This window comes from Berghia stephanieae, chromosome 1, assembly GCF_034508935.2.
Source record: "Berghia stephanieae isolate SIO BIC M18660-M18661 chromosome 1, UCSD_Bste_1.3, whole genome shotgun sequence".
Lineage (NCBI taxonomy): Eukaryota > Metazoa > Mollusca > Gastropoda > Nudibranchia > Aeolidiidae > Berghia > Berghia stephanieae.
In genome coordinates, this window is record NC_088360.1 from 434,530 (window position 1) to 451,794 (window position 17,265).

Below are 17,265 nucleotides of genomic sequence, written 5' to 3' on the forward strand. Positions count from 1 at the left end.
TGAACTAATAGAAAAGCATTTCAGTATTTAATGCAAAACATTCCATTCACACCCAATCTCTAACATGAATTCAATATGCCAATTAATAAAATATTTCTCCAAATGTCCAATTGATAAATGGAATATTTTTGTTGATACCATTTTAAGGAAGATTTATAATAAGATCCAACATGAAATCGCAAGCAAACCCAAACAAAAAGACAAGGCTTGTCATATCCAAGTCTAGTAACGCGTTGATGTGGGGTTGACATTTTAATAATTTATAAATCTACAAAGGAATGAGAAATCAGGGAAACTCACACTATAGAAAGAACATGGACGTTTCCTTCTTCAGGCTTGGGCCTGATCAGGAATGTCCCGTCAGGCCGGTTACACAGGTACCTCTCCGCCTCCATCCGGTCACATTGGATAAACCAGTTCGCCTCATCGTAATGGGGAAGGTTCAACTCCTCAGCATTCGGATCCATTACTCTGAGGAAATATATTTTTTTTGTAATTTAAAGCATTAGATGCATTGATGAGGATTTTGTCAGGATTTAGAATTTTTTTTAAAATCAGTAATATATTTTTCAAAGCAAAAAGCAGACATAGGAAACTTTATCCACAATCATTTTATTATTTTTCATTTATCTCGATTACATTAAAGAAATATGATTATTAGTAAATACAATGAGACACAAGTAATTAAATGAAATTTAAAAGAAACCTTCCATAAACAAGATTCAAAGATTAATTATAATTCTGCAGGTGGGGCTGGGAGGGGGAAACAGAAATTGGTGGCTCTCAGTCACTTTAGATTTCCAGTCTAGCAGACAAAGAATTCTTTTAAATTTTTTTCTGCTCCAGTTCGTTATACTATCCTTGTTCAAGGTATTATAATAATAATATTAATAATAATAATAATAATAATAATAATAATAATAATAATAATGTAATTTATTATATAGCGCCTGTCCCATACAATATAGCTCTGGGCGCATGATATACATGGCATGCAATAAAAAAATAATTTTTTAAAAAATAAACTAAAAAAGTACTTTTATCATATTGTCAACAATATTTAAAAGATGAGAATACGGAATTGTTTTTTTACTGTAATTGAGAGTAAATATGTTCTATGAAGTGACACTACAAAAATAATGTAATTTAACCTTTGGTATGTTATGAAGATTGCTTATCAATTCTTTTTCAACTTTAATTTTGTTAAAAGTACATAAATAAATAAATGCTCAACTCGTTCTTTCTATACCATCTAAATATAACAGAAAGAGATGACATTAATTTTCTTTCAAAAGCAACTTCAGAGCTTTTTTATATAGAGCAATATCCACTAAATGTGCTCAAAGCGCTTTACAAAGGGTCCCTGATGAACAGCAATGCGTAACATGAAGTTGATATTACAATTTATTTCTGACAGAGACAACGCTGTTGATGGCCAGGTACTCATTTTACACCCGAGTACGGTGAGAAAATGTGAGTAAAGAGCCTTTTCAACTATGCGTCGAGCGAGGCTCAAACCCAGGACCTTCTGCTCCGACAGAGTGTCACACCACAAGACCGCATAGCCACATAGAAAAGCTATAGGGCAGATTGAATGGCACAGAATTCCACATTTCTGAAGCTGGGCAATATAAGGTTCTGTCTTTTAAACTCTGAAAAGGATACTATCACAAAGTATTTTCTACCAGGGAAGAGCAGAACAGATACAGCTACCTAATCTTTGCTGGGTCAACTGACGAGCATATGACTGCTTTATCTAAAAAAAAAAATTACTTACGGGTCTCTTCTTTCCTCCAGGACGTTGTCCAGGAAATCCTGCGTCTTGCCTCGATCTAACAGCCATTTCTTCCACTGCTCACGTTGTTTGTTCAAGCGTTTGATTTCGGGCTTCATGGAGTTCATTTCTCCAATAAACATTCGGTTCCTGGCAGAACGACGTTCCCAGTCCACCTTTGGGGAATTCAGACAAAGTTCATATTTTTCTACATTTCTCTGATATGAAAGTCTGGGTGCATTCCTCTATTCATTGTGTGATAACAGCACTAAACAGTCAACTACCCTTTCTATTGATGTACTAAAAAAAAAGCTAAATTTTTTAGATTGTTTCTTTTAACCAAAATTTGTGAATATTTGTCATATCCAATCAAACATCAAACAAGAGCAGTTGACTTTTTTATTATCTTTTTTTTTCAAATGAAATCACATCTCTGAATAAGATATGCACAAGACTATCTATCTATCTATCTATCTATCTATATATATACATATATTATATATATATATATATATATATATATATATATATATATATATATATATATATATATATATATATATATATGAGCCAAGGTCAAAAGGTGCCGGCCTGATACCAGTGTTAAGAAAATTTGATTTTTACTTAATTATGGGCTGTTTTCATTGGGTTAATGATTGTAATCAATTGATAATATGAAGAAGAGATAAAATGAGATAGCTCAACATGCTCTGTTCAACAGAATATGAAATAAACAACTTGAAAGTGAAATTTGAATGCTGTTTGGCATGTGCTTAAAACGAGGTCAACGCATCACCTTTTTAGAAATCATGTAGAAATTAAATGTGATGTTTTAGCTCACATGATTGAAATTTGACTAATAGTATAAAGTCAAAATTTACTTTTAAACGCAATTGCAGTATATTACATATCTGATTAAGTTTCATATAGAGTTCTTAAAAAGTTGGTGTTGCTTGTGACCTTTGGTGTCAAACACAGCACAATACTAAGACTCGACACGAAACTTTAAAGCTCATGTTTAATGTTTATAAAATGTTTTATTATGAGAAAAAAGCATAGACTTACTATCTGAACTCAAATCTTGGAGTAAATGTATACTGTTTTGCCGATATTGAGGTTTATTGGTTTTGGTGTCATTTGTCACAAGCAACACGGCATGCGTGAACACGTGGAAGTTTGTTTCGTTAAATGGCGATTCGCAATTTTGATCCACCCTTCTTACCAGTCTTTGAAGTGCAGCACTTTCATTTGCCTTTCCAGCGTGGCTCCAGGCAGAAAAGGTAAGTTGAACTTTGGTGTCATCGCTATTTTACATTGTCACAAGCAACACTTGATATTGGATATTACAAAGTGCCACCAAAAAATTATGTTTTCAGCTGTTATTCTATTTACAAATATGATATGACATCTCACATAAGACTGATTTTGACATAATTAATTATTTCCTTGTAATTCTAATTTTTTATGTTTCAGGGTTGTATCAATCAAGAAAAAGACAAAACTTAAGCTTTTGACGAATCCAGATAAAAGAAGGGTTGTCGAGAAATTTGATTTGATTTACTATTAACACACTAAATTACTACAAACTAGCAGATTTGAGCAGTAGGGCGGATGTTACCGTATGGTTACATGAATTCATTACCATGGCTGATATTTATCTAGTGTTTGTGTGACTTCTGGTACTTTTTATGACCATTGGTGTCATTGGTTAAAATGTCACAGGTGACACTTAAGTTTGAAGTTTCTAATGTATTTCTGTTTTCATGTTCATCAAAGCTTGAAATGTCATTGAATTACATTTTAACAGGCTATATTACATGTGTCCAGTTGTTATTCTTGCTTTGTTGAGGCAAATTGTGTTCTAGTGCCGATTTTGACCAAAGTAATAGCAACAATGGTATTAATAATTTCGAACTATATTTCCAATTTGAAAGTATTTCGTTTCTTAAAATATTATTGAATCTCATTTTAGAGTAGGTTATTGTGCTTTTTTGACTGAAAATAACGATATATTATGGACGAAAGTGTGATTTGGTGTTGCTTGTGACATAAGTATTGGTGTCACCGGTCTTATGTCACAAGTCACATTCAGATGCTCTAATTTCCATGTATATGTCTATTTTTTAAGTCTTTGGTTTCTGAAATATTATTAAATTCCATATTTAACTGTGGTTATTACACTGGTTTGACTGAAATTAATTAATATTGTCGAAATTGCAATTTGGTATTGCTTGTGACATAAGTAATGGTGTCATCGGTCTAATGCCACAAGTGACACAATGTCGCTAAATAAGATATGATTTGGTCACATTATTTCACAACATTTTATTCCAAAAGTTTCTGAACATTGCTGGTAATAAACATATGCAATATTGTTGTTGTTGTTGATGTACAAACATTTTTATGAAATAATATATTTGCATTCTATGTTGCTTGTGACCGATGACACCAAAAAGCAACATTTTCTCCAATACTTGGTAATATTATTGTACTATGATTATTGTTGATTGTGTCTGTCTATAACTTACTAAATCAAGTTTGATACTCAACAAAAATCATTTGGTTATTGAGTTTTTTGTCTCATTTTGGTGTCACCGGTCACAGGTGACACCAGCAACCTATAGGTATTGTTGACGATATTATGCTGCGTTAGACCTTAAAGGTTATCTAAAGGGCCTTTGATTCATAAAGTACAGGGTTTTTGCTACACATATAGAAACACAAATGGACTATTATGTCACTTTTATTTTGAGAAAAAAAATTGGCACCTTTTGACCTTGGCTCATATAACAAATATATAGATTTAATCAGACCTTTGCCTCATAACAACCATTAGTTTTTAGACAATGTTGTAATCAAAATTGTTCTAAAAATCGATAATAATTTTATTTGAAAGTGTACAAAGAAAAATAATTACCATTTTACCTCATCTTATATTTAAATCTATTGATTTGAAAAGTTAAGACCATAAGTGTCTCCTATTAAATTTAAATCAATATCAGACTCATCCTCCTCACCTCGAGTTGACCTTTGCTCTCAGTGATTACCATACATCTTGACTTGAGCAATTCTAAATTTTCTTGGAGTCTGCGGATATAGTGACAGAAATCACATTGACAATTACAACTACGGAAAAGACAAATCCTTCAGATCAGCGACTTTAACATCTTATAAAAATTCATACACTTGTCTCAGCTCAAAATCATGTCCACATTGACAGTAGAGGAAAAAAAAAGTTACCTTGTACGTTTTTTTTTTCTGTTTGTTTTTGTTTTTTTTAAATAGCAATTGTATCAATGAATACAATACACCTGAATAGGAAAATAAAATTTACAAATAGACAATTTACCACAAATGAGTGACCATCGTAGATTTACGAGGAATTTCTGCTGAGTCCACTATAATTTAATTTATGAAACGAGAGTAAGTGTATGAAAATTTTAATACAAGTTGCATTAATAATAAATTGCAAATTAAATCCTGTATTTTTTTTCTATATATTCTGACTTAAAAAGCATCTTGACAAAATTAACCAAACAATGTTAATGAAAAAATTTACAAAAGACAATTTTGGGATTCCTATATTTACAAATAAAAGCCAATGGTAGGATTTGTATTTTATTTAATATCGCCAAACATATCTTCTGTTCGATTTCACCCTAAACGGACTTATTTTAATGTTATCTGGGCAAAAGTTTTGCAGTGCTGAAAATCAACTAATAAATTATATTTAGACAGATGAAGAATTGTGATTATTTGAAAGAAATAAAATAAAAAAGGGCGAGGGTGTGACAGTATTTGATATCTTTGAGGCAACCATTCAATTTTGTTGATGTAATCCAATCAGAAAAAGTTTAAATATAACCCCTGAATTTCTATTAGCTATATCAAACAGAATTAACAAACCTATTGATTCTATTTAGGATTATTATTATAATTTTAATAGAAATGCTCACTTTTGCACTTCGTGTCCAGAGGCTGTGTTTTGAGTTTCTTGAAGAGACCTTTGACAGAGATCAATCTGGTCCTGGAAAACGATCAAGGTTTCCTTGAAGGCATCCAGGGCCTGGTGCTTCAACTGCATCTCCTGAGACAAGCGAGAGTGCTGCTCGTACAGGTTGTCATAATGGGCACGTTTCTCTAGATACTGGCGATTGATTCGACGCAACGTCTCCACACCTTTCTGGACATCATGCATGTTGTCTGGGTGTTCCTGTTGATTATAAAGAGGACGACGGTGGCGACGATAACGACGCCTTTTCTTATTTTTCTGTGTTAAGCTTATAGTCAAAACATTTCTTATAAGAGAATTTCAAAAGCATCATCTCAATTTTTAGGTCCAATGTTATAAAAGGACTATGTAATTGGGATAGTGCCTTTAATACTCAAGGAATATCAAATATTAAAAAAGCCCAAAAAAACTACCTCTTGATGATTTGACAAAATCAAAAAGATGGCTTGACAAATATACTAAAAATGTGTTCATTGGTCCAAAGACGTGTATTTAATAATATATTCTTCTGGTTATTTTTACTTCTTACTACTAACACTACTTAGACCTGTAAATGAGCTCTATAAAAATTGACTGAAACTCTTCGACAAACTGAAGATTCAATTATTTTTTAAAAAATAAGGGCATCATTGGAGAGGAGAGTGATAAATACAATACATTAAAATAGAGGGTGTTATTTCTTACTGGAAGTATGACTGCCATAATTTGATGTAGAAGGAATGCTAAATAAGCATGTCATTCATATAGGTAAAGATGACTTCATTAAAGTCATATTCCTGCCTCTGGAATTTTTTTTGACATAGAAAAAATAATCACCATTATCATCTTTAACTTCTAGCCATGACCAATTGAATTTATTCCTCACACTCACATCTTTAACTTTATCGATGCTCGACAAGTCTGAATTGCGATCCACGAACAGCTCAGCCATTGTGAGAACATTAGAATAATGTAGCAATGATCAAACTTGATTTTCAATCAGTAAATGACAGAGAAACAAAAACTTAAATAAATATGACTTCTGGCCAATACACTGAATTATTAAGTAGAAGTGAATTATCAAGAAGAAACTTCGGCAGGCGTAGCGGAAAAATTCAAAGAATCGAAATGAAGGCTAGGTAAATCGCCACAAAACAGCAAGCTCGCTTGGGCTTGAGCAAAACAATGGCAGAAAACGTCCTGATTTGCACGGGAATTAATTAGGCTACTTACCATTGTTCCTTATAATCGGGTACTCAATCAGTGAAGAAACGGTCAACCTGTTTGTTTACAACGTGAGGCAATCGGAATGTGCTTGTAGCAATCTATCCTAATCTAACTTTCGATTTAAAGGTGTCTCCATCATCTACTAGAGATGTTACTTCCGGCATTCGCATTTTATTTTTTTTTATAATTTTAAACCCCAGCTTGTAATTGTGGTCAATTTTGGCTTAGACGAAACAGTGAAATTTATCGCTCGGCGGCTCAGTTAAAATTGGCTACCGTTGGGATCACGACAGGTTGGAAAGTGAAAAAATAATTTAACGAAGGCTGTGTGAAATTTCACTGGAATGTGTTCAGTCACGCCAATTCTAAAAAGCGCCGCTTAGCCTTGGCAATAAATCCATCGTTAATATTAACGGCTCCCATGAGCTATGCGTAGCGTTATGGAACACTCCTAATTACTATCCGGTCATTCGACGACGATTTGTGAATTCTTTCTTTCTTCACTTCTTTCTTTCCTTTTTTTTAATATTTGAATTTGACAAATTGACTGATTTCAGTTAATTGACTGAGAATTTACAGGTCTAAACTACTACTAATAATAATTACAATAATTTTTTTAAAATAAATTAATACTAATAGTAATAATAATAATAATAATAATAATAATAATAATAATAATAATAATAATAATAATAATAATAATAATAATAATAATAATAATAATAATAATAATAATAATAATTATAATAATTTCAAAGAGAATTGAGCATAATTTTCTGATTTAAATAAAGATATAGAACACAACAATACTAAAATCCATGCCCAAATTTTGATAATCTACAACAATCTACATTTTGGGCAAGCAGTTTATTCGGAACATCATTTTCCTGAGATTTTGGTGAAAACTGATGTGTATAAAAATGAATACAACAGGTTAAAAAAAGAAAATACTAAATACGGAAAGTTTCAGGCTAAAAACCCATCTTGACTCATTAACATCCTATTAAATCTATATTGACGAGAGAAAAAGTTATCTGCACGTGAAGTTGGGAAATACAATGGCAAAAACTTTCAGCTGTTTTGTACTTTTTTCTAAAGCTGTAATATTCATTGTTGTACATTATTTTTACAGTCTACAGATTCCAGCCACTCAGTATCGTGACTAAATGATCAATCACATAGCATTAATAGATAATCGATAGCTCATTTGGTCATGGTAGAGCATATGCTTCACAGGTAAAGCCTGTTTTCAGTCAGGGTTTATTCCAACTCATCTGTAGACCCAGCAAAGATTAGGTAACTGTATCTGTTCTGCTCTTCCCTAGAGAAAAGACTTTGAGACAGACTAGTATCTTTTCCAGGTTATTGAGCGATCATAGCAGACCATTAAAAGCTAATTCAGAAATGGAATAAGCTCTGGTTCTATGGGTTTTAAGGTTCTCAAAGACTATTTTTCATTCGATAAAAAAGACAAAGGAAAACGCTTTGCTACATATACAAGTTTCCTACCCAAATACAAGCAAGCAATTGTCCATTTTACACTGCAAAAACTGGATAAACTTCAAGGCTACAAGGCTTTAAAATGTTTTGTTTTGTTTTTTAATTATCATTTTTCTCACCGGGCCCATGGTACGACTGACGGGATACAAGAGTCGTATGTCCAGTGTATTGTTGTACATAGCCAGTGAGTTTTGCTGGTACCAGTTGATGAGACTGACCACCGACAAAAACTCCAAGGGCTCCACAAAGCCATACGTCTGGTCACGGTTGAGAATCTTGATCAATTTGTTGCTGCCTCCTTTCCTGATGATGCCCATGAAATAAACAAAATTGATTGAATATATAAACTATATTGTGATTTATCTGTTGAACAGGCGAACCTGAGGATGATATTTAAAGGTGAAGTCGAAATTATGAAATCTACATTAATTTGATATGCTTAACATTGATGTAAAACGATGTTGAGGTTTTTACCACCATATTACCAGATAAGTCTCATAACACACTACCCAGAGAAATCAATAAATAGTGTAAAATTCCTGCTTTCAAAGAATAAGGTAAGCTAAACAAAATAGAATATAGAAAATAGAGATCTTTTCAATTAATACTGCACTGACAAAACGACTTTAAATTTTTGCCAGAAATCTTTCACTTCCTTAAAACCCACTAATATTTTGAAATTCTCAGGGTATTTTGACAGGTAAGATCCATCTCAGTTTATTAATATATACAACAACAAAAAATTTGGCCAAAATTTCAGAAATAATATACGGCCGGTAACCCTATAAACCATGGAAAGACTTTTTTAATCCACAATTATACTGACATTATTAATTCCATTAATTCATAAATTCACCTATTTTGGTTCATGTTATTTATGATTATTTATTTATTTTGCTTTATCTTATTCCATAGGATTTTGCTTTAGTATTTAATTCACTTTATTTTATTTATTAATTTATCTACTTTGCTTTATTCATTCATCTATTTGTTTATTTCTTGTAAGATCTATTCCAATAAATATTGTGCATTGAATTGGAATAAAATAACATGACAATGTTACAACAACCAGATACCCCCTACCTGAGAGTAAGTGTGTAGTCACCGGGTGTGGAGGCATCTCGGACTAGAAATGTGCCATCTGGTTGGTCTTTTAACTTCTCGTTGACTTCCTCTCTTGTGATATCCCCCCAGTACCACTCGGCATCTCTCAGTCTTTCTTCTGGTGACTGCGGTGACGACGAGGACCCAGACTCTGCTGACTGTCTTACCGGGCCTGGAGGATGATTAGATTTCAATCACCATTAACTAATTAATTAATAGTATGAATATGACAAAGATCAAAAGCAAAAAGCAGTTGCAGCAACAGCAAAGACCAACATTTCTAAATTTAACTCAAAACCAGGCAATAACATCCTGCATAAAACAGTTAATAGTATATAATATAATAAATATAATGCCCATTGAGCTCGATGTCTTTAAAGTGCAAATACAGAATTCTCAAGCCACAGATAATTCTAGAACTTTTCAACTGAATGAAAGGCAGCATCGGATTATTTATATTGCCTGATCTCAAGCGCGCACATGACCTTTGAAGGCAAAATTTGATATAAGAAGGATAACAAGTCTGAAGTATATTATAATTATAGTATATATATAATATATATAATATATTATATATAATATATTAGTATCCTTATAGTAATTCATTTCAGAGCTGCCAACCCCAACTGAAGAAAAGGTGAAATTTTGACTGAAAACGGGTAATTTTGAAGGAAAAGGTGTAATTGAATGGCATTATATCAACATAAATCACTTGACTTTTGTCTGGCGAGGATCAACACCCCAGATCATTTCTCAGCGATATCCCATTCCGTGGAATTGATGTATTTTTCAAATATAAATCCAAATATTAGTCTATACACAACAGGTCTTTTTTTACAAGTTCAAATCCATATTTGATCCACATCTGAAAAGGACTGCCCATTCCGTGAATTGTCTCAACAACAAATTACTTAAATCACTCACAATACCTTGGTGACAAAAAGGCATAATGTGGAACAAAAAAGCATAAATTGATTAAAAAGTGTAAACTATACGTCTTTTTGGCATATAGTTGGCAGCTCTGTCATTTGCTGGGTGTAAGAAAGGGAGCAGGATCCGATTTTCAGTATAGTCAAAAGAAAAGAACAAGGGCAGCACCTTAATGACTGATGGAGACGACTCGCATCTGGATATTTTCTTTGTGGTGATCAAAACGAAGCAAAAAAGATGTAAAAGAAACCATTTCCCTTTCGAGTTCATGATTATCATTGTCTAATGTACAGTTCTCTTCTTTTCCAGATCATGTTAACCTAATAAAGATTATGATACTGGTAAGGAATAAAAATATTTTTGGGCAAATAGATCAATGGCAATGTAGCCATACATACGTGGTGGGGGTGCCACAGGGTTGGGAGTGGCAATTGGAGGTTGGGCCACACCCCAGTTTCCATTACGTAACAACTCATCTAGGATGTCAATGTGAAATTTGGTGTTCTCAATTATATCTCTGTGGACAGAAAAAAAAAAAAAAGAAAATGTTTTTAAAATAGAAATAAATCCTAATTTAATAAGGGGGGGGGGGGGGGGTAACCATAGTCCTCGACTAGTGGTAAGGAAAGTTCCATGACTTTATTGTTCTTAAAATGTATGTTTGTTTTTATTAGAAGATAATGTAATGTAAATTTCCGTTGTAGTTCCTGCTAGAAAATATAACCGGATATCATGACGGTCAAGCAATATATGGCTAACCACGTAGAAATGTGACCACTGGCAGCAAGCGACAGGTGAACATTACGTAAGTCCAGTATAATAAGATGTCTAGATAGTGTGTAGTAATGCTGCCGTGTAATGTGTAGCTGATAAACGACTTATTTTTATCATTGGCTGTGGATAACAAAAAAAACAAAAACAAAAAAAAAAACTTCTGATAACCTACAAACACGTTTTTTACGTCTGATAACCAGAAATAAAAAAAAAAAAAAATAAAAAAAAAAAAGAATTTAAAAAATCAAAGAACTCTGGCCTCTATTTTGCCGCTCTCTGGAAAAACGCATATTCAAAATTTTGGCCAGACGATATTTTGGCCAGAAAACTCGTCTGGCCAAAAATTTTAATTATGTTCTTCAAGCCGCATTTTGTTACTTGTAATAGGGAAAGCACGATAAATACTATACAGGATTCAAACTATTAATACCGCATCGAAACTACTAAATGAATAATTTAAACATTTCAAAATGCTCGAGAATTAATACAATATGGTCAGCGAACAAAATTGTCTCCTAACATAGTTTTAAAATCTTAATCTTGTATAGACCTCCGAATTTGCAAAATTGAAAAAAATAAATAAATAAATATGTATATGCATACATTATCAATTTAATCAAAAAGAGGTCGTCATATGGAGATTATCCATTTCAGTAACAACTTTATACACGCATACATGCATACACACACACGCGCGCGCGCAAACACACACACACACACAATCCTCAATCCCTAAAACTAGATCCATAAAATAGGTTATCTATGTTTTATGTTTTTAAGGGATTTACGGCGCTTGCGACACAGGTCATTTCTGCGCCAGCAAAAAAAGGAAGAAAATGGGACAGTAAAAAGTAGTTTTACATTGCAAGCCAGGGGAAAAAGTATGTCAAGGGGGAGTATTCACACAGGAACCGATGTAGATTCCAAGAACACACTATCAGTGTACTTAGTCTGAGATTACCTAAATGTCTCATCCAGACACGAGCACAGGTCCCACTATACACTGAAATGTTTACAAACCGCTATACAAAACAAAAATGCAACAGCACATAACAGGGAGACGACTTACAAAGGAAAAAAAATCATCTCCCAAAACCATAACTATACATTTGACTGTTTCCCCCCAAGCCAAGGACTCCGGCCTGGGCTAGGACAAAACAAAGTAATCCATTCCAAGACAAAGACGGAAAGCAGCTCGGTTAACAGATATAGGGGATAGAAGACCATGGGAGGTCAAAGGACCCACCCAGTAGGTTATCTTTGTCAGAGTGGTACATTGGTATAGACTCATAGAAATCAAAATCGTTCAGGCTGATAAATCATAACCAACATCAAAATCCATCAATCACCACCACCAGCATCACACCACTTTCACTACCACCCCTCACAGATTTCTACCCAACTAGGTAGGTAGAAATCTGCTACTATCACACCGTAGGGCAAGGATGTTTACTGTTGATAAAGCAAAGAGTCCGAGTACTTAAAATGTATATAAAAATCGTAAAATAAAAAAAAATAAAAATGTTTAAATGCATTGTCAATTCGAATATACCACTACTACAACTACTACTACTACTACTACTACTACTACTACTACTACTACTACTACTACCAATAATAATAATAATAATAATAATAATAATAATAATAATAATAATAATAATAATAATAATAATAATAATAATAATAATAATAATAATAATAATAATAATGATTATGATGATGATGACGGCAAAGAACAGATCAAGAACTCGTGCAATTTGTAACTCGCCTCGTCTGCAACTAACTTAAAACGTAGTAAAATAAATATTGACCTAGTGTCCCGAGCCAAGGTCACAGTTTTTCTCAACCCCCAACCCCTCAAACTTGGATCACCTACTACTCTGTGCTTGGATTCAACACACAACATACACAAAATATGCGCTCTGCCTCTTCTGTGAGAAGGGGGCAAGGTTACCTGGCCATCTCGAATCCCATTGGTTGAAAACTAGACCATAAAACACGTGGGATCCAAGTGCAATACTCGTAAAAAAAAAAATGTTGAAAGTAGTGAAAAAAAAAAAAAAAGAAACAAAAAAAAAAAGAAAAAAAAAAAAAAAAAAAAAAAAAAGAAAAAAAAAAGGTGGGGGTGAGGAAGAGAGATGCAGGGAGAGGGGGCTCTCACCTGGTACGCACAAAAAATCCGAGGGAATGCATTGGTACTACAAGGTGTACTTGCTCAACATTTTTTTAAAGTGGTCATTCAAAGACGTAAGGCTCATAAGGCGGTTGTTTCGTCAATTTTTCTGTGGCGTTAATTTGAATTCGTGTAAACCGTAGAAAATAATATTTTGACAAAAATGAAGATGACGGCTTTTATACATTAAAAAACAACACATTAACAAATAACGAAAGGAATTTCGAGCTCAAATCCTTCTTCAGCCGAAAAATGATATTACAACTCCGAGGAAATGACTGATAAGTTGGGCGATTATTTAAAACCGTCGATTTTTGAAGAAAAAATATCTAAAACCCAGAGAGAGAGAGAGAGAGAGAGAGAGAGAGAGAGAGAGAGAGAGAGAGAGAGAGAGAGAGAGAGAGAGAGAGAGAGACGTGTGATTTGTCGTCAAGTAATGTACAGGAATGCATCATGTCAGCACAGCAGATGTCCACCAGAATAATATTAATAAGATATATTATATCTTTTTGGGTGACGCTTTAAGTCCTGACAAACTGACATAGACAAATTATGGTCATGGTGGAATGACGAGGTCATCTCTCTCTCTCTCTCTCTCTCTCTCTCTCTCTCTCTCTCTCTCTCTCTCTCTCTCTCTCTATTTCTCAAATCAACAATAATAAGTAATAAGACGCCAATTAGTTCAGCCGATAGCTTGCTGGTTAAAATTTTTTTAAATACGGGTGGTTGTGGTGGCGTTGGGGATGATACGGGGGGGGGGGGGGGGTGAGAGAACGCATATAAACACTAACTCATACACATTCACACACAAAGCAGAGGCACTGTGTGTGTGTGGGGGGGGGGGGGGGGGGAGAGACACATATAAACACTAACTCATACACATTCACACATATAGTAGAGACAAACATACAGATAGATAGATTGATAGGTTGATAGATATATAGAGCTGGCAAAATTCCAACAACGTAAAATGTCCATATATGTAGCCTACTGTGTAATGGTGTCAATCAGACCAAAAAGAGAAAGGGATACAGTACAGACACACAGATAATAGGGAAGAATTAACCTAGTTTCCCCGTGTCATCCTAGATTGCACAGCGATTAACTAGGATGCAAGTCGTTTAGTCCTAATCCACCCCACCCACCAACCCCTTCCCTTCAGCGTTTACAGGAAACTAGACGAGCAAAATATTATAGCGACTACTATTAATATCATAATACGTGGTATATTGTAATTATGGACAAAAATGGGCAAAAATGATGGACATTGACTGATGTATGCGATCTTCAGCAGCAGCAGTTGCATCTACTACTACTTGTAGTAGTAAGTAGTAGTAGTAGTAGTAGTAGTAGTAGTAGTAGTAGTAGTAGCAGTAGTAGCAGTAGCAGTAGCAGTAGCAGTAGTAGTAGTAGTAGTAGTAGTAGTCGTAGTAGTAGTGTGGTATAGTTGCACACCTATTATGTAATGGCTGATGATCGTATAGTGGTTTTTTGATAGATGGTAATATCCTTTGCGTTGTGTTGTAGATGTTAATAATGACGAAAGAGTTCAAGGGCCGATGATGATAACTGAATGTACAACACCAAGACATTCAAATAAAAGTCCAGATTCCGGTTTCATTTCTTAGGTTTATTTGTTGTGATAAATTCAAAATCCAAATGATGATTAATTCCAAATCCAAATCAAATAGCTTGGTCATAATTCAATCAGTTTCATAAATTCCAAATCCGTAAAATCAATCCAAATGTTACGTCATTTTGCCTAAGTAACCATTTTCAATATACGTGGAATATTTCTAAGTCCGTAAAATAAAGATTCTTAGAAGGATGTTAGCACTGGCAGCATACTTAGAAAAGTGCAGCTCATCGTAAAGTAGAATCGAAGAATAATCCAGAATAGAATCAAAAGGTAGAATAGAATCCCGTTTTGATCACAAACCACACCTCCTAAGAGTAAGAGCTAATCATATTCAAACCTGAAACGTCAATTCCTACATATTGATGTTAAACCCCGCCTTTAATGATATAATATTACTTTTGGTAAACGTCAGTTGTACGTTCAGTACGCCCAAATAATAAATTCCAACTATAATTTTATATTATCCTCAATTACCGAGTAACACCAATCAAAGAAAGTAATTTTCTAGTACTCAATATAATGACCAATCCTTTAACTTTTGGAACGTAAAACTGACCTAGACTACTCAATAAAATGACCAAGTTTAACTGATATACAAGTACTGTGAACTCATTAAACCCACTTGCTCTAAGCTAACTCTCTTACAGTAGTAGTACTACTACTTAGTAGTAGTAGTAATAGTAGTAGTAATAGTAGTAGTAATAGTAGTAGTAATAGTAGTAGTAATAGTAGTTGTAATAGTAGTAGGAACAGTAGTAGGAACAGTAGTAGTAACAGTAGTAGTAGTAACAGTAGTAGTAGTAACAGTAGTAGTAGTAACAGTAGTAGTAGTAACAGTAGTAGTAGTAACAGTAGTAGTAGTAACAGTAGTAGTAGTAACAGTAGTAGTAGTAACAGTAGTAGTAGTAGTAGTAGTAGTAGTAGTAGTAGTAGTAGTAGTAGTAGTAGTAGTAGTAGTAGTACGATTACTTCTACTACTGCTACTACTACTACTATACTGCTGCTGTACTTATTAAAAATCTTAACGATCTTCTCGTGTCTCCAATTTCCCAAAGCGCGGGCATCATTTCGTTTTCAAATACAATGATTCTTTAAACAAATGGAAAATAACAAATAATTTAAAAACCCAGCCAAAAAAAAAACAAAAACAAAAACAAAACAAAAAAAATTCTATGGTGCAAGGCGAAAGAAGGGTTTATCGCGTTACATAAATATATTTTTGAAATAAAAGAGTAAAACACACACACACACAGTATGCAATGGCTACAGCATTTTGCTCGGATGAGTCTATTGAAAACCACTGAACCATGGACTGTGGACCACGGGCAGATTGGTTCCCGCGACCGCAGAGTGACCTCTCTCTCGATTTGTGTAGTGGGAGAGAGAGAGAGAGAGAGAGAGAGAGAGAGAGAGAGAGAGAGAGAGAGAGAGAGAGAGATTTGTCTATGATGTATGTTAGAAAAAGTGTTTACGTGCGCGCACGTGCAATGCCACTGTATTTGACAGCATCTGTTGCCATTATTCCAATCTGTGTATCGCTATAGCCTATAGCAAATCATGCAATACGTAAGGTTTGCAGTGTGTAACACTGAAATAGGCCGCTACTATGATAAGATGCCTTTTTTTTAACGAGTAGTGGAAAACCTTCAAAATTAAATAAAGGCCTTTTACGTGTAGAGGTACTCGTTTATTTTAACTACTTAACTGCCGTACCCCGGAGAGATAAGTATTTAAAAATTTGGCGACAAAACTCGTCCTTCAAATATCGATGGATTTAAATGACCCTCATCTTGGCAATAACTCGACATTCTTTAAACCATCAACGCTCAAAATCCGCCATGTAATAAAGCCTAGGTGCACGCAAAACTAGAACAGTTTAAATATCAACGATTATTTAGACCTCACATGGAGAAAAATGACCATCAACTTGTCAAAATCTCTAGTACTCTGACAAATTCGATACTTACCTCGACTTTTGCCACCTTGTCGCCATATGAAAAGCAGCTATCTCTAATGCAACTAAACTTAGCATAGTTGGCTCCAATGGTAAACCTGTGCTACTGTATGGATCGGAAACCTGGAGGGTCACAAACACCGTTACTCACAAAATTCAGACCGTCATTGATAAATGCCTCATGATTTTGAAAATT

At 34.0% G+C, this 17,265-nt stretch overlaps 1 protein-coding gene across 13 annotated transcripts in view; it reads right to left on the reverse strand.

Moving 5' to 3' along the window:
• Positions 1–17,265, reverse strand: part of LOC144965814 (phosphatidylinositol 3-kinase regulatory subunit gamma-like) — a 188,373-nt gene that overhangs the window by 6,950 nt on the left and 164,158 nt on the right. For 6 of the 13 annotated variants that reach the window (XM_078901563.1, XM_078901616.1, XM_078901624.1 and 3 more), the window contains 7 exons: positions 10,925–11,043; positions 9,576–9,768; positions 8,612–8,795; positions 5,731–6,044; positions 4,792–4,900; positions 1,778–1,950; positions 301–471 (listed from right to left, as the gene is read on the reverse strand). In XM_078901563.1, the coding sequence (XP_078757689.1) occupies positions 301–471; positions 1,778–1,950; positions 4,792–4,900; positions 5,731–6,044; positions 8,612–8,795; positions 9,576–9,768; positions 10,925–11,043 (1,263 nt within the window). The remainder of the gene's footprint in view (positions 1–300; positions 472–1,777; positions 1,951–4,791; positions 4,901–5,730; positions 6,045–8,611; positions 8,796–9,575; positions 9,769–10,924; positions 11,044–17,265) is intronic. The other 7 variants (XM_078901590.1, XM_078901650.1, XM_078901642.1 and 4 more) reach the window with 3 other exon arrangements.